This window comes from Xenopus laevis, chromosome 3S, assembly GCF_017654675.1.
Source record: "Xenopus laevis strain J_2021 chromosome 3S, Xenopus_laevis_v10.1, whole genome shotgun sequence".
NCBI classification, from domain to species: Eukaryota; Metazoa; Chordata; class Amphibia; order Anura; family Pipidae; genus Xenopus; species Xenopus laevis.
In genome coordinates this window covers 64,648,093-64,671,275 of record NC_054376.1, presented here as the reverse complement: position 1 = coordinate 64,671,275, position 23,183 = coordinate 64,648,093, and the positions used below count along the sequence as shown (strand labels likewise).

Sequence of the window (23,183 nt, the reverse complement as noted above, 5' to 3'; positions counted from 1 at the left end):
AATACTGATCCTAAAGGGGAAAGGTCATCAATATAAACATTTACCTAAATTATAGTGGATGTTTAATTGTTTTTCACAAAATATCTTAAATAAACAATCAATCTCTCATAACAAAAAACAAACAACCCCCCCCATAAAAACAGAATGATCTCATGACAACTTGGGTTTACCCAGAAGAGAATGGTTTTGCACTTTCTCCAGTTCATTGCAATTTGACCATCCATTTATCTGCTGATCAAACAAAATACGCATTATTAGCTTGTGACTGAAAAGTCTCATTGGCTGGAAAATGGACTTAAGGTTAGCTTTAATTGGAAAGTATAGTTAGAACGAGTTAGAATTCTGATGTAGTCCATGATCAATGCCTTAGCTCAGATATACAAGTGCGGTTACCTTTATACAGTACATACTTATGGAAACATTAATAGTGCCTCTTTATTAAGAGTTTGAGTACTTTTAATTAAGTTATTACTCTATTTTATCGTTATATAGCACCAACATATTTTGCAGTGCTTTACAAATCCAGTTGACATGCTTGTATGTTTTACTCAATTTTTTTTGCTGTGTCTGGCTTCTATTACATAAATTATAAAATATATTCAACATATTGTAAAGGCTCCATATAGCAAGAATCATCCAATCTTCTGAAAAGACATATATACCCAATTATAGAAATAAATGTCTGGTAAGCCTGTGTGGTCCTGTGTGAGTATACACTGAAGAAAAAAGCTAACAATCTTGCCATTAATAGCAAACTATTCAAAGCCTCCATCATTTATTGTGTAAAATAAAATAAATATAAATGGCAATGATAAAAAAAAATGCCCAAGCATTTAGAACATTCCTCTCTGAATAGTACACCTTGTATTGACAGTATAGATGCTTTTACTCCTGATTTATTTAATCAGCAAATGTCTTCTCGGTGACCACAGAAGCGCAAACTTTATTCCTCACAGTGTAAAGCTTTCTAAAATACATTAAATCAAAATGCCACAATGCAGCCTTTGGTAAGACGATTGGAAACTCTTCTAGGAGACGATGGCGCTTCACTGTAGCTCTTCCAAAGAGTTTCCATATAGCTAAAGAGTTCTGTGGCAATCAGTGTGACCTGAAATCTGCTAGTGCTTTTCCTGGCCCAGGAGGTGTACTGCAGTTATTGTTCAAAGCAGAGTTGGGCGGACACAACTAGCCCTCTGTCAGTACCAAGGGTCTGTTTTGTGCTGTTGGTTATAGCTCTGTAGTTTGATCTGGTCCCGAATTTGATTGATGAGAATCTGGGACAGGAGGATTCCAACCAGCTTTATAAAAAAATTCAAAAAGACATTTACAATTCTCTATAAAAACACATCTACACAATGTGATGAACAGGGCTCTGGTTGAAAAATCTGGCTACAACTACTATTTTAGGCTAAGAGCTGGCAGCTGGCCAAAATTCAATAAGGACCTCTCCCCATTTGATGACAGTTCAACATGAAAGCAATGATCATTCTTTTTGTTATTGTTTTACAAATAATCTAAGATGTGTGTTATTTCACGAGATAAGATAAGGAAACTGAAGCTACCCCATGCTTGGTCCTTGTGAGATGGAGAATAACATAACTAGTATCAAACACCCCCTTCCCCCTCTGTTGTGACTGTTTTGTTAGCAACAATTCATTATGCAGTAGGATTAACTGTGCACCCCTAATTTAATTGCCTAATGGAAGGCCTAGCCAGATCTTAAAGGAAACTACACCCCCAAAACAATGTAGGTCTCTATACAAATATATTGTATAAAACAGCTCATATTTAAAACTCTGTTTCATGTAAATAAACGATCTTAATAATAATATATTTTTTAGTAGTATGTGCCCTTGAGTAATCCTAAATAGAGAATTGCCATTTTAAGAAATAAGGGCCTCCCCCTGGAATCCTATGATTCACGGTGCAGCGCACATTAGGTCGCATGAGTCAATTAACAGCCAAAAGTTCTGCCTTTTGCTTCCACACTTCTTCCTGTTAAAGTTAGAAATGCCATATTTCCGGTCAGGTGATCTCTGAGGCAGCACAGAGACTATCATAAAATGGGGGCTCAAAGTAAGATATTTACTTAAATATATATTCCAGTTTGGTAAGATTCTTTAATATGCAACTTAATATGATGCATACTATCTGTTGTATAAGTATTCATTTGGGGTATAGTTTTCCTTTTATTGCCTCCATATTTGCATGACATCCAATAATGCACTGTATTACACTTAGTATACGCTATGCATAAATTAACTTTACACCAAAAGCTGTGTTACCTGTGGAATTGCCAGTCCCAGGGCCACACCTCCTAGTAGGAAAAGGTTACTGTGAAGCCAGTTAACAAGTTTGTCAATGCAGCCATTGGTATGGATGAACTCTCCTGCCTCTAGGTAGTCAAGCTCCTGCATTCCCTGTCCGCACAAGGTGTTGATCACAGCCTACAAAAGTATAGAGTATCACAAAACAAGATGTACAGAAATGTACGTGATCATACAGTCATTTTATGTGTATATAATGCGCTGGACAGATTACATGTTTATAAGCAATACTGACTTCATGGACAACTAGCTTCTGGCATGCAGACACATGTTCACTGGAAGCCGAACTATCATTATGATCCAGTGTATACTCCTGGTTTGCAACTGCCAAATATGCTGGCTGCAGACATCGCTATATAGCTTTACAGCCAAGAAGGTGGAAATTTGAATTGCTGACAGTAGTGTAACCACATGTTACTGGCCCGCACAGCAAATTCATTTGAGGGCCCCCAACATATTCAGAGGTTGGCTTATTTTACCAATGGATGTTGAATTTGCTCTTTATTTGGGCCTCATGGGCCCCTTGTACTTCCTGGGCCCCCTGCGGCTGCAGGGTCTGCTTAATCTGTAGTTATGCCCATGGCAATTAGGATGATGCAGTAGGGCAGGGGTCTCCCTGGGGAGCAACATAAACATGAAAACATTTCTTAGGGGTGCAAAATAAGTGTTGTTATTGGCCATTTGGTACTCCCTATATGGACTGGTAGGCTACAGGAGTGCCTATTCTTTCTGTAACCACAACATGCCTCCAAGCTAGGAATTCAAAAATAAGCACCAGCTTTGAGGCCACTGGGAGCAACATCCTTAGGGTTGGTGAGCAACATGTCGCTCACGAGCCACTGGTTGGGGATCACTGCGGTAGGGGATAATAGGGGGGATTGTGCCCTGGAACTTAAAGAGGATCTATCACAAAATGAAAATTGAATATAAGCTTTATCTCAATGAAATAAGACACTTTCTAAATATAATCAATTTAACTTTCTGTACAGTTTACAGAATAATTAAGTTAATATTCAAAATTTCCCTCAGCAACCTGTCACTCTCAATGCTTTCTTCATGCAGAGCGCTGGGTTACATTTTGATTGAAAGGTAGGTCTAATATGTCCTTTAGGTGGGTTCCCTTTTCTAGCTGATGTTTTAAAGCTAACTCAAATAACCAACTGCAGCTCAAACAAAAGCTAACTCTGGAACACACCCTGTATGCAGAGCAACAGAATTTCTATCATAGCATCCATACATACACACAGGGCCGGACTTCATGAAGCGGCCGCCCTGAGGCCACATGGTCCCAGCGCCGGCAAGCACGCACCCTTAAACCACGCATTTAGCTCCCAATGTCTTCCTTAAACATGTATCATGTGGCACGGGCAAAGTTTCAGAAAAAATACATTGGAAGACCTTCCTTTAATCTTAGATCCTAGATCCCCAAACTCACTCTTTAAGGTCTTCCATATACCATTATTTTGGTGTTAGTGCCAATATGTACTAAGACAGCTGGGTCATGCCCAGCCCCACCCAATCATTTCTCTACCCGATCCAAACCCCAAAGGATGTACTAGACCTAATTGTCAATCAAAAGCTGACTCCACCTACTGCATGAAGAGAAAAGAAAGACAAACAGGTTGTTGAGTATGGGACAGTGAAGAGTAACTTGGTTAAAACGTTAGAATGTTTAATTGATTATATTTAGAAAGTTTATATTGAAGATGAAGCTTATATTAAATGTTCAATTTTGTGATAGATCCCCTTTAAGGTTAAAATTGGCTGACAGTGTTTAATTCGCCTTTAATAATATCCATAAAAAAAAAATTGTCAAATTACTGTGTCTTCATTTTCATCATCTTTCATCATCAGTTTGTGGGACGGTAGAAAATCTGTGCAGAGGACACTACATTTTCAAAGGTGATGAGTAAATTTTCTCTCTCTTAATAGCTTGGTCTAATGCTTCCACCTACTGGGTGTTAAGGAGTAAGAAAACTACTAAATAAACTCTCTAAATTTAAATTAAAAAAAAAAAAAAGCAGGAATTTGAAACACAGATTTGGACAAAAATTGAAATGCTACAGTTATTTTGTGATCTTGGACATTCAATCTGACATGAAAGCATTTTGTCAGCTACCAACGCATATTTGCAAAACATCAGACAGTGTTGTCTGCTCTTTTAAAGGGCACCTATCATAAAAAAATCACATCCCTCACTGGAGGAGCAGTCTTATTGAGCCTGCACTCTGGTTCAGTGAGATCATACTATTTCACCAGGATGGAGTTCCTAATTTGGACAGCCATGTTGGGACTGTAATGTGAGTTATGAGGAGCGTGCAAGCTTGGCACATACATTACGTGTGACGTAGGAACCCCCAATGTCATGCACACGCACATAATAAGTGAGCCAGTAGTCTGACTCATTATGTGCATGTGTCTAACCAAACTTGTGGCCACCTGCAGCGAGATCTCCCTGTGCAGGCAGGATGCAGTATATTTGAGGCTTCCAAAAAAAAAAAAAATAATAAATTGCTATGATCAGTAAAAAGTTTCCTGGGCTTTGCACAGCTGTTGTTAAGCGATGTTGCATTGGGGAGCTGGGATTGAAGGTAATTGGAGCCATTTTCATTGTCATTGCAGCTATTATAGATGGCAGCCAGGACCAGAGGCAGCACGGTTCGGCACAGCCCACGGCCTGGAACTGGTCCGTGGCCCGGTGGTTGGGGACCCCTGCTTATAGGATAAAACTACACTGTGCTTTACACAAATAACTGTTTCATTTATGGCTAAATATAGATGTATGATCTAGAAAGATACAGCCTATGTGCTGTTCTTCCCATACCCTACAATTTCTCTTTCTCAGCTTTTCAAAAATAAAAAAGTAGGTACAAAACAAACAAAAGTTGCTTTACAGTCTGCACTGTTCATGCACTTTCTATAGCTGTTTCCATTTGTAGAACACATGTTGGCTGCTTGCTGAAGAGGCAAGAGCTCTGGCAATTAGTCATCACTTTCTTGTTATTCCTTTGCGTTTTGTTAAAAACACAACAAAGGAAACAATATAAATACATAGCCTTAGAAAAGTCAGAGTCTTTAAATATATACTCTGCAAATGTCAAGATACTGAATTTGCATACCGCACAATGCACTACATTATTTACCTTTAAGCATGCATTGATTCTGTACAGAATCATCTGTTCCAAGGTTGAGAATCAATAATGTAACGCAACACAATGGCCACACGTTTCAGTTACACACCCCATGCCTTTGTAAGGATAATCTGTTTTAGACATTATTCAGGCTTCTGAACGTAAGGGCCCTCAGCTACTGAGGTTCCAGTCTACTGAACTCCACAAAAACAAATAACAGTTCTGTACAAGTACCAAGCACTCAATAATATTATTATTATTATGTTGCCTTTAAATAATAATTCTAATTAAGTCCCAGTATAAACAGCAACAACGTCTGGTTTACCTTTTTGAAATGGAATGATGTATTTTTCCAGTGATTAAGGGATTACAATGACTGATGATTCATCAATTTAACAAAACAGATTCCCAATAAAATTCAGTGCAGCATTGTATAGACTTCAACTAGTTTTAACCTGGCAAACACTTTCTGATGATTATAAATTCCAGTAAGGAGAGTGATGATAAATTAGATAAAACTATTGAGAAAATGGAAGGAAATGTTCAAGAACCCACAATTCAACATTTAATACCCTCCCAACCCAATGTAAATATCTGTTACTGACTAGTATAGAACAGCTGCATTTCAATTCACATCTGGTCTTCTACACCCAGTTATTTGTGCAGATGTCTCTTAAAATTTGGCCTGTCGTGACAATTACCATGTGTTCATATTAAGAGGTAATATGTAGAGAAAAGAATAAACAATTATGTCTCAATATATCACAGAAAGGCATGCAAACTTCACATCCTCTCTCATATTCTGCTTGTGTTGAAAGCTGCAGAGTTGTTGATTTAAAACTCAAATTATTTTAATCCAGGCCTTACCTCATGTTCATCATGTAGGCAGCAAGAGTAGGGTACAGAGCAGCGCTCCTGACTGCGATTTTCTGAGGAGCAGTTGAAGTACATGTTCTGGGACCAGTCCTTGTAAGAGATGCCCCCACAGCAACTAAACTAGCACGAGGCAGAGCAGTTACAGTAAATTTTTGAATTATAAAAAGCCAAATAACGAGTCATAGCTGATAATAAACACATATAAGGCAGTACAAGTAATTGTAAACAGTCTCTATACATGTTTTGTTACGATTGTATATTTATCAACCGCTTTCAGGCAAGGTGAGAGAAACATACAGCATGTACAGAATCTTTAGCACGGCTACATGATTAGGTTATGCACAGGGCACTCATCCATGCATCACATGTAAATAAGCCATGGGAGAGTATAGAGGAATTGTATGTTAGCAGGATCCAATCTGGTACAATTTGGTCATACATATTGCACACATTACTAGGAGGTTTGGGAGGGTTAAATGAAAGATTTTCTTGTTCTGACCGCTACCTGGTATCATGAGTTCTGTAGCCCTAGCAGTGTTGTGCAGGTTAAGCAAGTTTCCAGTTGCTCTCCTGTAAATACTGGAAATATTTAATGTCAACTTTTCTTTATCACCTTTTATTCTCTTGTGTAAGCAGTCTTTAGTATCCTTATGCTTTGTTTTTATTTGATCTTTCCGGTTCATATCCGTTATGGCAAGCACTCTGGCAGCATTTTACATACTGTGTGTTTAAGTGCAGCTGTGCAAGGCTGGAATGTTTACTGCACACAGGAAGCTATAAGTTCATACTTTACTGTGTATGTAAATACAGAGAAGATAATCTACACATATAAATTTTCAACAATACCACTTTATAAAGTCTAAACATAACATGGTATGTTCATAGATAAAGGTGTAACTCACAAAGCATATTGTGCTGCCTTAAATAATGTAATAGAGCTCATTATCAGCTCATACCTAATTTTCAAAGACCAGGAATGTGACCTTATTTGAACATTATACTGTACTTAGTGTTTTTATTACTTGATATAAAATTGTGAATGGTGGAATGATATAAATGGATCAAATCAATTTTGCATCCGTCAAACCACATTGCGGTTTAATTTTTTCAAAACTTGGACGAACAGAAAGGTGTCTCTGCGGTACCTCCATATGAATACCCAGTTTCCAGGTTGCCAATAAATGCTTTACATCCCTGGCACTGACCTCTCTTACAAACCTTTACTGAATGAATTGTATGATGCATAATAGATGAGGCTGATAATACAATATATTTTAATCCAGTAAACTTGCATTTTCTTTCTTTCTCAGAAAATATTTTATCGTTCAGTATACCTAGTTCCAGGAATTGAACTCCACAACTTCACCATTCTCACTGTAATACTCTTTTTACACCCTGAAATAAAATTTCCTTCCTTTTCTGAAGGGATCCATGGAGTTTGTTGAAGAGTCCCTTATATATCATTACATTGCCATCATATACTTTTACTTACCAATTACCATAACCTTCTATGTTCTATAAATTCCATATCACTTATAGTCTAATATTCGATATCACTCATATTCTAAATATTCTATATTCTAAAAATGCATTTACTTATTATGGCAGGGTCAGGTAATACTTACCTCTTTCTGCCCAAAATCTATGAGATTCTGCAAGTCAAGATCATCACGATAATGTTCAATGGCATTGCTGATAATTTCACTTACTTTTCCACGTGCCTATAACAGATATAAACCCCATTAAACTTCAATACCTTGTTAATAAGAAAAAGACATTTTTATATTTCTACAACTAATTCAGTTCGATTTTCAAACACCTGTAATTGCCTCCATTGCAGACAATAGCTAGAAAGAAATCAAAGGCTTCAGGCCAACTGCTTTAATAGGTCATGGAACTCCAAGGTGGCTTCTAAAAGCCTTTTCAATGGGGAATATAATCATTTTAAATGTACAAAAGCAGCAGTGATTTTAGGAGCATTTACAGGTGGTGTTATGGGGGAACAGTAAGAATAGGGTTAGGGGTGCACTGTAGGCTGCAGTGAGGGAGTGCTGTCAGGAACACTCATGGCTCACCAATAGTACAATAGTTAGTGCTGATGCTGAGAACAAGCAGTTTATATGGATATGAAGTACAAGTTGGAGCAGTGTACATACCCATCTTGTAGTTGATACAATAATAACATTACAACTGTGAGCAATTTAACTGCAGGAGGTGTGGGGCAATGGACAAATTTACTCCCAGAACATTACCACTTGTTATCTTCCCCAAACTAACTACTCAGAGCCTGACATAACCTGATTTGAGGGTTAAACAATCAGACCTGTCCTGTATTACCCATTACAGCTTAGTATAGATCCAATTAAAATATGGGACCTGTTATACAGAATGCTTCGGACCTGGAGTTTTTCCAGATAACGGATCTGTAATGATCTGTAATATGGATCATGCCTTAAGTCTATGAGAAATTCCTCTAAACATTAAATAAACCCAATAGGCTGGTTTGTTTTCCAATAAGGATTAATTATATCTTGGTTTGGAGCTAGTACAAGGTACCGTTTTATTATTACAGAGAAAAAGGACACACTATTCGTGTACCTATATAAGATATCATTTTTAAATATTTGGATTATTTGAATAAAATGGAGTTTATGGGAGACAGACTTTCTGTAATTTGGAGCTGTTTGGATAATGGATTTCCGAATAATGCATCCCATACCTGTACATGCAATTAGGCCAAACAAGCAGACCAGTTTCATTTCACTGGAAATTTGCAAAATGGCAGCAAATGCACTTTTTCACCCATTGGAGTCTATGGGTTTCTTTTTCATGGCCAGATTTTTCACTAATCATTACAAATACTGAACTCTGAACTCTATTTCTTCATTATATTCAATATGGTGTCCCATGAAGAGTTTACTTATTTTGTAGAACATATTAATTATTTTCTAGAACAGTATTTCCAGTGCAATCAAATTGTAGGGCTATGAAGACATATAACATCTAGGGGGTTATTTGTCAAAGTCTGATTTTTTCTGGTCGGACTTTTAAAAAGGGGACATCTTTTGTAATTTATTAAACCCTGATGGTGTTAAAAGTCCAAATAAAAAAGAACAACTTAGTCCTGCCACGTTCATGTAGAAGTCAATGGCAGATGTCCCATTGATATCCTGATCATCCAATAATCAAAGATTTTTTGGTTTGCGGGCGGCCAATCTGAAAAAGTCGCTGATTTCAGGCAACAAATCCATAAAAGTTGCAGATTTTGGGCAACAAATCTGAAAAATTTGTACGATTCTGATTCTTTCACAATTTTAAAAAAAATTTTCCTGCACAAGAAATTTTCTGAAAAATGTATTGATAAATAGGGGGAAAAGTCTGTGCAGATTTGGTCAGAGTAGTTTTCAGAGAATAGTTAGAACTTTTCAGATTTTGATAAATAACCCCCCTAGTATGTACATCTCAAAAGATGATCAGATACATCATGTCATAGGCCACCAGGTAATTCCTCAAAAGAGAACTTCTTTATTCAGGAGCAACTGCCATGTCTGGATAAAAGACTACCTTGTCTGAGAAGATGAACCCTACAATGCCCACAGCCAGTTGAAGTAAGAAGACAAGCGTCAGACAAATTGAGAACTGTGGGGAGAAAAACAGACAAAAATATTGCACATGAAAAACAGCAAAATATTAGCACTATATAACAAGAAAAAAATCAAAGCTGGCTGCAGCTTTATTAAAAAAATTGGAGCTCATGGTTGCGATTTGTTGCAGTATACTTGTATCCATGTTGGGTCAATTAGAAAAATTACAGTCAGTGTGTTATTATTGGATAAATGTCTTGTACCTGCAACATCAACCCCTTGCTTCTCTTCTATGGAGACCTAACAAACACGGGTACACAGGGCCGGAACTAGGTGTAGGCAGAGTAGGCATGTGCTTAGGCCGCAAAGCTGGGGGGGCACCAGGCATGCGAATTCATTACCATACTGGAGTAAACAGCTCTAGAAGCTCTCTCTCTTTGTTTAGGATAGCAGCTGCCATATAGGATTACAAGGGAGGCGGAGAGGAGCAAACTGAGCATGCTCCAGCCCGTGTCCGAGAGAGAGAGAGAGACCTTTCTGATAAAGTTAGCTTAGTTTTTAACCTTTCCTTCTCCTTTAATAATGTAACATGCTGTTACAAAAATTGACTCCTGTGCTTTTCATCACCCCGTAATATAGTTATACTTTACTGCTACAAGGTACAAAAATACAAAAGAGAGGGGCTGATTCCTTGGTCCCGTTTCACTAGTCATTTAGTATCTATACGAGTGCATGTATTTACAAAAACAGGGTTTTTTAGTTACACAGTTATGATAATAACATTTACAAGCCACCCTATCACTTGAAGGTAGACCCCATGTACACCTACAAGGTGAACATTCTGTTTAAGACATTGATACATAGATAATGGTAAACACATTAATACACATTGATTATTCTAAATACATCTTGGGTGGCATATGTAAATGACACTTGAAGGCAAAATTTTTTTTTTTTACTTTATGAAAAAAATGTAAAAGGGGAAAGAGACCTTATGAAAACTAATTTTACAGGGGGAAAGAGATGGTGATGGCCCAATAAGTAGTTTAAGTATCCACAACATAATGTACCTCTCCTATGTCTCATTTTTGGCTGTGAAGTAGCACACACAAAAAAAGTATATTTGAGGCTTGGAATGCTGCAATAAATAATTACCACCTTTATGTCACTGGATTCTTTTTTCCTTTTAATAATTTTAAAACTAAATCTGCTTTGCTATTAAGAACCAATACACACAACTTACTGTTTGCAGCAGGCAGATGTTTTCCCTCAGAGATCCAATGCAACCACAGAATGTGATAAGGAACATTAAAATCCCAACCCCAATAAGCAGCAGGGCAGGATCCACAGCAAGGCAGGCCATGGCAGCCTCTGCAACAAGGAAACAGGTGATCAGCAAGGCACTGTCAGAGCTTTAATGAACATGGGCTAGACAAAGATGTCAAAGGCAGGCAGAGCTGGGTTTAGGTCCTATGGTGGCACTGGACCTAAATCCAGCTTTGACTGCAGTCATTCAAGCAAAGACAGGCTTCAGTTCCATATCAGGTCAGCTTAGCTGCTATTCTTATTCTACAGTGCAGTGTGCTGTGTGCTGCCAGTTCCCCTGCACAAACTGGGAAAGGAGGCAGCAGGAGGTGGAACAGATGGGGGGTACTAGTAGGGTTTATGCAGAAATGTTCGATAAATCAGCCTGAAACACAACTTTTTAAAGCACAATCCTGTTGTATTTAAAAAGAGTATAAAGTACTGCAACATTCTTGTTTTTCAACATAGTGGGCCAGACTCAATTAAGTGAGAAAAAGGCATATCACATGAAAATATGGACAAGATGCAATTCAATTCAGAAAAACTTATCTCACAGTTTATCATGTGAAAACTGTATTGAAGTACAGATCCATTGTTGTTTATGCCAGGGCTTAATAAAAAAAGGGGGAGCTTAGCAAACAGAGATAGCTCAAGGCAAAACTGCATATTTATCAAGCCAATTCGTTAATAAATCTAGATCATGGTAATGTTGTGCAACTTAAAGAGCCAGAGAATACTTGAGGTGAAAATATACAGTTTATCATCATCATCATTTATTTATATAGTGCTGTCAAGATACGCAGTTTATTTGACACAAGCTCTGTGGATTCTGAACTCACAAAGAGTCAGAACCCCAAACAAAGTTTATATAAACTTGGGAACATTTCACATAAGAACTTACAAGCATAATAGCGATATAGAGATATCGCTTCACAGCACACATAAACTAGGAACTGCCCATATGACCAATGAGATGGTTCTTCCTCAAGGTCAAGGTGATAATGACCAAGGCTAGTTTGAGAACAGAATCAATCCAAATCAGGGGGGCTCCCGAGGGAATCTGCATACACAGAAATGTATTCATCCTCAGTTATTTATACAATTGCAACTTGTGGCTTTTGATTTATTTAGCTTTTTGATCTGCAATTTTTTGAAATGTTTTCTGGTTGTTAGGGTCCCACTTAGCAGCCTGGTAGTGGTTTAAATGACAGACTAAAGATTTAAATAAAAGGAGAGGGACTAAATAAAAATATAAGATAATAATATATCATTACTATGAATCATTTCTAGCTCTTTAGCTGCTAAGTGATGCTGACACCAACAATGTACCCTCAAATTAATTTTGGTTGTTTGGGCAAAAAATCTTTTGGGTTGTGTGCATAGAGGGTTAGTCAGAATGAGTACAAAAATCTTTGTGCGCACCACAAATTGTGCACAGCATTTTTATTAAAATATGAAAGCATATTATTATATAGATTTTATAACAAATGACCCACTGCAAAACAGTCTTAGAAGAACAAGTTCAAGTTCATTCCAAGATGAATTTCCCCTTTAACTGAAATGTATAAATCTCACTTTTATGGCTTCTATCAGAATGACTGTGAGCAGTGTTAGGTTTCTTACCTGGAATTATACTTGAGACCTTTATGTTTGCCAAAAGAGAAGTGCAATATGAAACCCTTCACTAGAAAGGGAACGTTCTCTCATTTCCAACATCTAACATCATATTACTATAGTTGAGCACAGCAACTATTCACTTACATCTAAAATAAAGAGGCTTATTTTTATCTGATCAGAAGGTGAATTGAATGTATTAGTAGATAAGCACTGAAAGTGTATGAAAATCTGGAGTATGTTCATGACAGTAAAACTAGTCCTTAAAGGAAAACTATACCCCCAAAATGAATACTTCAGCAACATCTCTTGAACCACCATTTTGTGATGGTCTGTGTGCTGCCTCAGAGATCAGCTGACCAGAAATACTACAACTCTAAGCGGCAGATTTATCAAGGGTCGAATTTCGAAGTAAAAAATACTTCAAAATTCTACCATCGAATTTAAATACTTCAAATTCAAATATTGAATTCAAACTTTTTTCATCAAATTTGGGTATTCTGCGGTCAAAGTAAAATCATTCGATCGAATGATGAAACAAGTATGGTTTGTTTGGTATGTTTGTGTGCATAGTGAATCGTATGATCCCAGGGGCCTGCCCTTGTTTTTTAAAATGGCAATTTTCTATTTATGATTACCCAATGGCAAATACTACTAGAAAAGTACCGTATATACTCGCGTATAAGCCGAGTTTTTCAGCACCCAAAATGTGCTGAAAAACTCAAACTCGGCTTATACGCGGGTCATACCTCCTTCCGCGGCCCCAGCAGGACTGTCTGTGACTGACTGTGTCGCCGCCCGGAGCAGGTCCAGGAGCTCCGGGCGGCGCGTCCTTCCCTGCCGGCGTTCGCTCCCAAAATGGCGGCGCCCATGGCCGCCACGTGGCCATGGGCGCCGCCATTTTGGGAGCGAACGCCGGGCGGCGACACAGTCAGTCACAGACAGGCAGGGAAGGACGCGCCCATCACTAATAGCAAACTGTGTGAGACTTTCCAGTGACAGAGGGATCATTAATTACGGTAATTAGTGAAAAGTAGATGCCCACAGTTTTGAAATTGCATCAGTTGTCGCTGTTTTGCTAATCATGACATTTTTGCCAATTTTGTGTCACTCAAGCTAGATCTGCTTTTAGCATGATTTGCTGGCAAACTGGCCTGATTTGCACATCCGAAATCAATATAATCACAGGCTATTCACACATTCCTAGCAATACCCAAAAGTGATTTCCAGTTTCATTATTTCATTTAATTGCTGATCATCATTATAGCTAAGTAAGTGGCTGTAAGATATAAAGCACCCACTTTGCAGTTTAATGACAGTCATTGATAATGATATTTGAACTGAAATTAATAATGGTTTAGTTCTAATAGCTTTTCCATTATTACTATTTGAAAGAGCAAACAAAAAAGTAATAACAATGACAATCTCACCAGGCTTAAATGACCTAGGCTTATACACGAGTCAATACATTTTTCCAGTTTTCTTAGGTAAATTAGGTACCTCGGCTTATACACGGGTCGGCTTATACACGAGTATATACGGTATATATATTATTGTGAAAATGGTTTATTTAAATGAAGCAGGGTTTTACATATGAGTTGTTTTATGCAATATCTTTTTATAGTGACCTACATTGTTTGGGGGGGGGTATAGTTTTCCTTTAAAAGCTTATGTACAGGAAATTATGTTATCTGAGAGGAAGCAAAAAATAAAAATAATTGTTAGCCTATTCCAAGACATAACCAGTGCATGTTCCCACCAGAAGACGGTACTATAAAAACAATGAACATGTGGGTCAGTATACTTACCAGCATGTTTTAAAAGACGAGCATAAACTCCAATACCCACCATCACCATGGATATTACCTGCAGTGCAGAGACAAATGCAAAAAATAAAAACATTTTTAAATTTCTACAGACGTTGAGCCTCACCTCAGTTATGAAACAAACAAGTAACCAGATAAGAGCAGGATTTTAAAAAAAGTATTACATCTGAACCTCCCAGCTTTCCACCTTCAGCGTTACATTCAGACAGTAAACAATAAAACATATATCTGCATTTATATTTTTCCAACACATACAAACTATATAACATTTTCCATCACAGGTGTACAGAAAGCAATGTGGTTCAAATCCCCAATTCAAAATGTTCTTCTCAGAACATATGACCTGATGGATGAATGTTTAGCTGTTGTTGCCTTTAGTTGTGCACCTTAATTTACTTTAATAAATACACAGATTCAGTAAGTGATTCAGACATGGAAACACAAGTTGTAACGTTCCTAAAAATGATCTATGATGCTCTCAAGAACTATGTGCGGAGTATAAAACAGTAACGCAAGGAATAGTCTAAAAAAGGAAAGAAATTACTGATTTGTGGAAAACACAAGCCAGAAAACTATAGAGTTAAAAGTAAAAAAACAAAAAGAATTCCTGAGTAGTGATTTGCAGCTGATGGAAATAACCTTCTGTATCCATTCATGGAACACTTGGCCATTTTAGATTAACAATTCATTTGTCAGCTAAAGGCACCCAATAAGTAGTACAGAAAGCAGACTTTAGAATATGAATCCTATCCTTTTACAATAAGATGGAACAACAATTATATATAACACTGCAAAAATAACCTGGGGTAAATGAAGGGACAAAAGGATGACCATATTCATTGCTTACTACCCGGCAAACATCTAGCAAAAGGCTTTACATCACATATAGGCTATAGATATCTCTAAAGGCTACTTTTTATAAAATACTCTAAAATATTTGGCATTTTGTATACACTTAAATTCTAAATTTACTTTTCAGGATACTGTCACCGTGTTTGACAGTGTGTGACATGGAAAAAACCCTCAATATCAAAAATGCAGGCTGCCACAGAATTTAGGCATCCAACTGTCCTTGCAAAAACAGAGAAAATGCAAATATATACCCAAATATTTTTTGAGAACTGGAATAGTAGCAATTTCAAAAATCATGGTTTCACCTTGGGTGATGTACATGCCTCTTGTTTTTCTGTTCCCTCCCCTGGATATGGAGCATAACTAAACTCTATGCCCACTCCTTACACCTGCTCAATTCACAGTTGCATCCATGGCAGTAGGAAGCGCCTGGTCTCAGTATTCTTCCCAAAGGGTATGCTACCGATTATTAAGTCTAGGGTGTAATTAATTTTATCAGTGTCATTTTTTTCGTATCTGAAAGGATATGTTAATTTCATAATGGAGTAACAAAGTTATGCGATATTAACAGTGAAAAAAGAAATTGTGAAAACCTTTACCAAAATCAAACTCACTTTGCAATAGATCTTTTATTTTAGAGTAACGTGAGAGCTATCTGAAACAACTTTATGAACTAAATGGAACTTCTAGTGGAAATAATTAAAAACATTTTTATAATATATCTAAAAGAGAAAGACTGAAGAACTTTTTAGGCTAGACTAAAGACAAAAGTCACTGGCCACGCCATAATGCCAGCAATATACTAGTACAGGTATGGAAACCAGTTATCCAGAAAGCGCCTAATTACAGAAAGGCCATCTGCCATAGACTCGTCTTATCCAAATAATCAATATTTAAAAAAAGATATTTTCTTTTGTCTCCTTTGTCATAATAAAACAGTACCTTGTACTTGATCCAAATAAGATATAACTAATGCAATAAAGGCAAAACAGGTCTCATTCTTTACTCGCTGATAGATATAATGAATCTTTGGAAGCAAAACCAGCCTATTGGGTTATTTAATGTTTACATGATTTTATAATAGACTTAAGGTAAGGGATCCAAATTATGGAAAGATTCATTATCTGGAAAAGTCCCGAGCATTCTGGATAACAGGTCCCATACCTGTATAAGGGATAATAGGTAAATTTTGAAAATGCTGCTGAAGTTTGATATACTTAAATTTAATTTGGAAACACTACCAGATGCAGACACATGCAGTGAAGGGCAGAAAATAGTACAATAGCCTCCTGTTCTGGTCAATGACCCATCTCCTAATGTTGCCATCTGCGGCGCTGGCATGCTACAATAAATTACCAGGTTGTGCCTTGTATTTTTTTTTTTATGAAAGAGAAAAACAAGAAAAAAAAAAGATTGGATCCCGTTTCAGGTGATATGCCTGCTCCTGAACATAGGTGATGCTAGCGTTACAGGTCTCATACAGGTAACCTTTAAACCAGTTTAAGCTGGATAGCAAACTCCTAAGAAGTACTATACTGTATTACATATGGCCTGCCAAAGGTGGCACATGGGATACCTGGCAGAAGAGAAAACAATGGCATTGCAGTGCAGTATAGGGAAGAACACTGGACTGGTTTGTGATTTAGAACAAGGGTGCGCCAACCTGGCATAAAATGTGACAATTTATACCAGAGTATAGCTTTAATTAATTAGAGGGTGAGTAGTACAGTTCCCCAGAAATACATTCCATTCACAAGCCCAGCTGATGAAACTGGTATCACTTCAAGGCTGAGCTATTAAACTGCACTGCTCTACCAAACACTGAACAAAGGAAGAGTACCATGCAGCATGCCACATAAAAACAATATAGAAACATGTGTATTACTATATGCAAAAATAAACAGAAGAGAAGGCGTAGTTACAGTGGCTGCCAGAGGAGATCTGCAGCTTATAGCTGTAGGAGGGCTGCATATTGGGCATCACTATTCTGACTTTAATGTATACAATGATACCCAATAACTGCTTCTTATCTCTCATATCAGTCCCAATTTCAGTTATTCTGTTTCCGAGAAGAGATGCTACATTTGTAAGCGGCTGTAACCAAGAGATCTCTAACAGCTGGCCATGGTTAAACCACAATATGCAGAACTGAATACCAGGCAAAGTTGTCAGGGAATATGAATACTTTTAGATCAAGAAAACTTTGCGCCAGTATGCTGTGGAACTCCACAATGTGAAGTGATACTGGGGGGACTGTATGGTGCACAGTGACATGCTTGCTCAAGACACCAATGCATAATATTCTTAAAAGGGTTGTTCATCTTCAAACTCTTTTTTCAGTTCAGTTGGTTCAGATTGTTCACTAGAAATAAAGACTTATTGCAATTACTTTCTGTTTTATATTTGAGACCCCCTCCTCCTCTGTGAAGATGTAGAAATTCAACAACAGGAATAGAGAAATTCTGAACCTCAGTAAAGTAGAGCTTTTGGGCATGCCATGTCATTTGCATACCATAAATCCTCTAGACAGCCAATCTGGTTAAAGCTGTGCAAATGATTGTGTAGCGTGTGCATGAGAGCAGTAGCATTTATCAACAATCTTTCCAACCTGGCTTCCACTTTCACTACTTTTCACTGTTTGATTGTTCTGGTTTGTTCTCCGAAATGTTGGTTCTTTCATGGTTCTAGTTCCCTTTGCATCACTTACTATAACACTTTTAGGCTTCACTGCACAGTAGAGATTTAGTTAGTGTTCCTATGTTCCTTGGGTGGGAGTGAGAGGCATAGTTTAAAGGGGAACGCCACAAAAACACAACTTATGCTTTTTGAAAATTAAAAAGAATTTCAAGCAACATTTCAATATACATCAATATAATACATCAATCTGTTTCGGACAGTTTTGTCTGACTACTTTGCTGAGCTGGCTGACTACTTTTTTCTTATATCAACAGCCAGCTGTCCTTAGACTGCATCCTCCAAACCCGCAATTCCCTGCATGTGACTTCAATAAGAAACTGGATATCATGATGCAATGCATTGTGGGTTATGTAGTTCTTGCAGGTAACTGTGATTAGTATTATAGGGGTTTCTGTGTTATGTGGGCCTCTTTATCAAATTTTGGTTTGGAACCCAGAGTTCCCCTTTAAGTTACCCCTCAGGATAAGCATGCAACAAAGCATTTAGCGGCTAAATACTCCTAATGGTATAAAGGCATGTAGCTCTTAGAAAATAAGCACAGTTATCCATATCATATCGTATTATCATCAGTCTTGTTAATAGGATATCTCAGTTTACATTAGCTTTGCAGAAAGTATTTATAAAGAAAACAGAAAAAGGAGTAGAGATTATACAGGTAATATATCCAATACAAATGGGTGAAAAGGGTTCTGCTTCCAGTCAAGGCAGGTGCATTATAAGTATGTCAAAAGGCTGGTTTTAATTTACTCACAGCATAGTTTTACCCATGTAGCTCCAGTGTAAATAACACAAAGTGTATTATTATGTGATGCAAAATATACATAGAATTAAACAAAGTTAATTACATAAATATTTTACAACAAGAAAATGTCAGATTTTTATGAAGCATATAATAACAAAAAATAAAATGGAATGACTAGAAGACACTCATAGGGTTATTTAATAAATGGCACTAAATTTGCCCTGGGCAGTAACTTAAAGCAACCATTCAGCAGGTAGTATTTACTGGCCACCTGCAAACATCTTAGTATGTGGGCAACCTTAGTGCCTTTTATCACATATGGAGGTCAGTAGCACCAAGGCTCCACTGTGCAACGTCATAGACAGTATGTCAGCCGTTTAGACAATAAAGCAAGAATGGCTGTGTCCATACTGATTAGAGACAGGATAGGTAATTCTGATTGATCCACCACTTTAGTATATAGCTTTTCATAAGCCCCTGAGCTGACCAAACCCTGGCTTTATAAAAGCTGCTGACTTGGCCCGTCTTGGCCAAGATGACAACGTATCAAGCCATATATGGGGCTCTTCCAACAGCTGGTCCCACAATCCTGTAAGGCGCAGTGCCCAAACTTTACTAAGGCGAGGTCTACTTTTAGTGATGTTGTCCCATTATGATCTACATCCATAAAAGCATTGTTAGCATTCTGTTCCATGGAAAATATTACTTAGATATTCATTTATGAGCAAATGTATGTTTTTTATATTTAAACATCTATTTCTTACCTTAACATAAAAAATATTTAATGAAAAGCATGAAAAATTAGGGTGATTTAGACAAGCTGTTGACAATGTCTTGAGATCTACTGATCACCAGCTAAAGGTCTACTGGTAGATCCCAATCTACCTTTTGGATGTATATTGATGGCCAGACTGACCTTGCCAAATGAGTCAATCTTAAAAATGTATGCCCTGCTTTAGTGTATCTCTGTAAGAAATGGGAAAAGTAGCACTTTAAATCAGCCATGCTTAACATAGAACTATTGACTAATACAAGAGGTTGAGAGGGCCCTGCTCAATAGAGCTCATCATCTAAAACAGGGCTGTCCAACAGGCGGACCCCCCGTTGTGTGGTCCCCACATGAAAGTCTGCCTGCTGTGTCTGCTTAAAATGTGTAAACTTTAAAAGGTATCAGTACAGAGATTAACTGGCCCCTGCATTGTTTAAATCTCAAATTCAGACTTTAATCCCTTTATTGTTCACACATGTAACACCTCTATTGTTCACACCACTAAAGTGTACTGTTCACACCTGAGACACAGACTGAAACTGCCCACATTGTTCACCTGTTCAGACTTTTAAGGGGCACTAGCACATTATGACTGTATGTAGCACAGTATGAACTGTTCATCTTAGTGGTGTTAGAGTTTCCCTGTCTCCTGCTCTGTTCTGTCTTCCCTATGCTCCCAGTGTGTGCCATACTTTGCCTGTCCTACTCTGCCTATGTGTGCCATACTCTGTCTGCCCCATGCTCCCTGTGTGGGCCATACTCTGCCTGCTCTATGCACCTTGGGTGTGTCGTACTCTGCCAGCCCTATGCTCCCTGTGTGCACCATACTCTGTCTTTGGAAAATAAGAAGGCAATTTAGGAAGCCCCTGAACAGAAGTAGAAGAGTGTGTGCCGGTACTAATGCAGAGGGTACATCTGGTGGTCAGGCAGAAATGGAGGCTGCTGCAGGTCACTGTGGTCTGAAATAGAGCAATTTGTCTCAGGTGTAAGACAGAACACAAGGTGCAGGAAAAAATAAAAATGGCAGATTGTGCTCTGTTTTTTGCACTTTGCACCAAGGCCGAGTACCCAGGATACAGCATGAAGCAGCGGCCAGTTAAGTTGAGTATTTAGGGAAAAAAAATGTTCTCTCCTAGATACTTCTAGAAGCACTTACATGCTAACTTAAATATGATTGATGCAAAGTGCCTAAACAGAAATGTTTCCATATATCTGAAACCTTGTAATGAGGCACAGGGAGGAATACATACTAAACACATGCTCAGTCTATCAAAATCACACGTTTAGTCTTAAAAGTGTCGACTGTCCACAGATCGGCAAAGATGCTTTACAAACCTTTGGCTCACTCTGCTGAACTACAACGCCCATCATCCTGCGTGCAACATTCTGGGCTGAAATATCTGCTAATAAAAGCTACAGGTCCTCTTCTATGGTAGCCTGCCTTTCCACTCAGCCAGCTAGACACCGAGGATATTGAAATCCTAAAGTTGTTGCTGTGACAACAGACAGGACCTTAGGCAGCAGCATTGTTGCCAGTCCGGTATAACGCCACACATGCCTTCAGACGAGGCGTCATCAGAGCTGCCATTAGAAATCATGGGGCCCCTTGGACCCACCCCAGATCTCCACATCACAGTTAAAAAAACACACAGACATCTGCGCTAAAAAAGGTAATGCCCCCCCCCCCACAAGCTATAAAAAGCTATTGATGGTCAGGACCCCCTTATAAGTTAAAATAAACTGTGGCGCCAGGGCCCCCCATAAAAGTTTTTTTTTAAAAATATTGGTGGTCAGGGCCCACCTAGAAGTTAAAAAAAATAATTGGTGAGCAGGGCTCCCCTATAAGTTTGTTTCCTTTAGTGACTTTGGGTATTTTCCCCCCACTTAAGGACTAATTTCAGCTGTTTTCGTGACTTCGGGTCTTTTCGCAGATTCAGCACTTCGGCTGTTCAGCTGTTTAGGACTTCAGCATTTCGGGTCTTCAGGTGAGGCGGCACAGCTTCAGGGCTGTCAAGGGGGGCCGGCTATTTTGCAAAGTGCAGCACAGCCGGTTCCCCCTTCAGCCCCGTGCCCTGTACAGCAGTACCCCATGTCCCCCTGATGGCGGCCCTGGCGTCATTAAGGGAAAAGCGATGTGCTTATTTGTGAAGGACAGGGGACCCACCTTGCAATCAACTTACCCAGAAAAGCGTGTTGAAGAAGAACAGAAGATATTTCACCATGGGGCTAACGAAGGTGAAGTCCTCGTCCTTGCCAGAGCCGGGAGACCTCCTAGCCATGTCTTGTCGCAGGCAGCCCGGGCTCCTCACTACAGAACTGACAGGCGGGGTCTTTATCCAACTTATACCCCTAAACCCAGTTATAGACCGAAATGCTCTACGCGTACAGAACCAGAGACAGACTGTGTGTGATGAAACGGCTTTCAGAGCCCTCCGGAATGGGGAAGGGTTAGGAATAATACAGTGACACTAACATTCGCAGGCAGCGCCTTCTGCATTTCTGGCCTCGTTCAAAAGCGCTATTTGCAAACTCCGCCAGCCGATTGGTGGCAGTCCGCTCATGCCGACTTGTGATTGGAGAGTCCTGCAGTCGCTCAGAATGTGAAGGCACGGAAGGAATGAACACCTGTATGGGGCAGTGGCCGATAAGAGAAGCGTTCCACCAGGCAGGGAAAGCCGCGAGCTCGCTGGGTTTGGGGAGGTGTGTGTTTCCTCTTTGCCTGGGTTGTGTTTTAGCGCCACCCAAAGTAAACAACACGGTGCAGCAAACTGCCAAAACCAGGCCTTTGGGTATTACATCACACTGAGAATTAAAACAGTGGAATATAATAGTGTTACTAATATCACTGAAACGTCTTACCTGGAATGTTGTTTCCTGTGTCGTATATGACAGTCACACAGTGATGCTGCTGCCCAGTGTGCACGTCTAGTCATTGTGCTGCTGCGCCTGCATGTGATGTATTCATACAGACAGAGATATGGAAGATTAACATCTGTGTTTTTGTACGTCTCCACAGCCCTCACTACTTCAATTGCATGAGCTGCTTTTGGGTCAGAAACAGCGGAACAGGTACTAGACAGGTGCTATACGTACCTATTAATAACATTGGCATAATGTATAAGTTTTACCAGCTTGTGGCAAACCTATGCTCAACCTGTTCTCAGAGCAAGTACTTTTACTTTAGGGTTGCTAACTTTTCAGGAAAAAAATACTGGCTTTCCTATATACTTATCTTTTTTCCCTATTAATAACATTGGGATCAACCATCATTTTTACCGGCCAGGCCGGTAAAATACCTGCCAGGTGGCAACCCTAACTTCAGCTAGCTCTAAATCTCTAGGGTGAACTTGCACCCTGTCCCTGTTCCCCTCATGTTACATCCAGATTTTAACACCTACAGTGACTTACCTGCACTTGATTGCTCTCCTAAGCAGCAATTGGCATGAAAACTTCTTGGATC

At 38.7% G+C, this 23,183-nt stretch overlaps 1 protein-coding gene across 2 annotated transcripts; it reads right to left on the bottom strand.

Annotated features, from left to right (window-relative positions):
- Nucleotides 1-744: 744 nt before the first annotated feature.
- Nucleotides 745-22,638, bottom strand: tspan33.S (tetraspanin 33 S homeolog). 2 transcript variants are annotated; one of them, XM_041588445.1, is made up of 8 exons: nucleotides 22,583-22,638; nucleotides 14,646-14,703; nucleotides 11,162-11,289; nucleotides 9,899-9,973; nucleotides 7,960-8,055; nucleotides 6,326-6,454; nucleotides 2,286-2,447; nucleotides 745-1,298 (listed from the first exon to the last, which is right to left on the bottom strand). In XM_041588445.1, the coding sequence occupies exons 2-8, from the start codon at nucleotides 14,692-14,694 to the stop codon at nucleotides 1,197-1,199; spliced, it is 741 nt and encodes a 246-aa protein (XP_041444379.1). In that variant the 5' UTR covers nucleotides 14,695-14,703; nucleotides 22,583-22,638; the 3' UTR covers nucleotides 745-1,196. The 2 variants fall into 2 exon arrangements, with proteins under 2 accessions (XP_041444379.1, XP_018111177.1); XM_018255688.2 differs by lacking the exon at nucleotides 22,583-22,638 and adding an exon at nucleotides 21,904-22,419.
- Between the last annotated feature and the right edge of the window lie 545 nt (nucleotides 22,639-23,183).

Bases quoted from the DNA above. Each gene is read 5' to 3' on its own strand.
- tspan33.S (XM_018255688.2), bottom strand. From the start codon at position 22,002: ATGGCTAGGAGGTCTCCCGGCTCTGGCAAGGACGAGGACTTCACCTTC. The intron at 6,455-7,959 runs GTAAGTATTACC...GCCTCGTGCTAG, and splicing joins TAGATTTTGGGCAGAAAGAG to TTTAGTTGCTGTGGGGGCAT. The intron at 1,299-2,285 runs GTAACACAGCTT...TTTTTTATAAAG, and splicing joins TGGGACTGGCAATTCCACAG to CTGGTTGGAATCCTCCTGTC.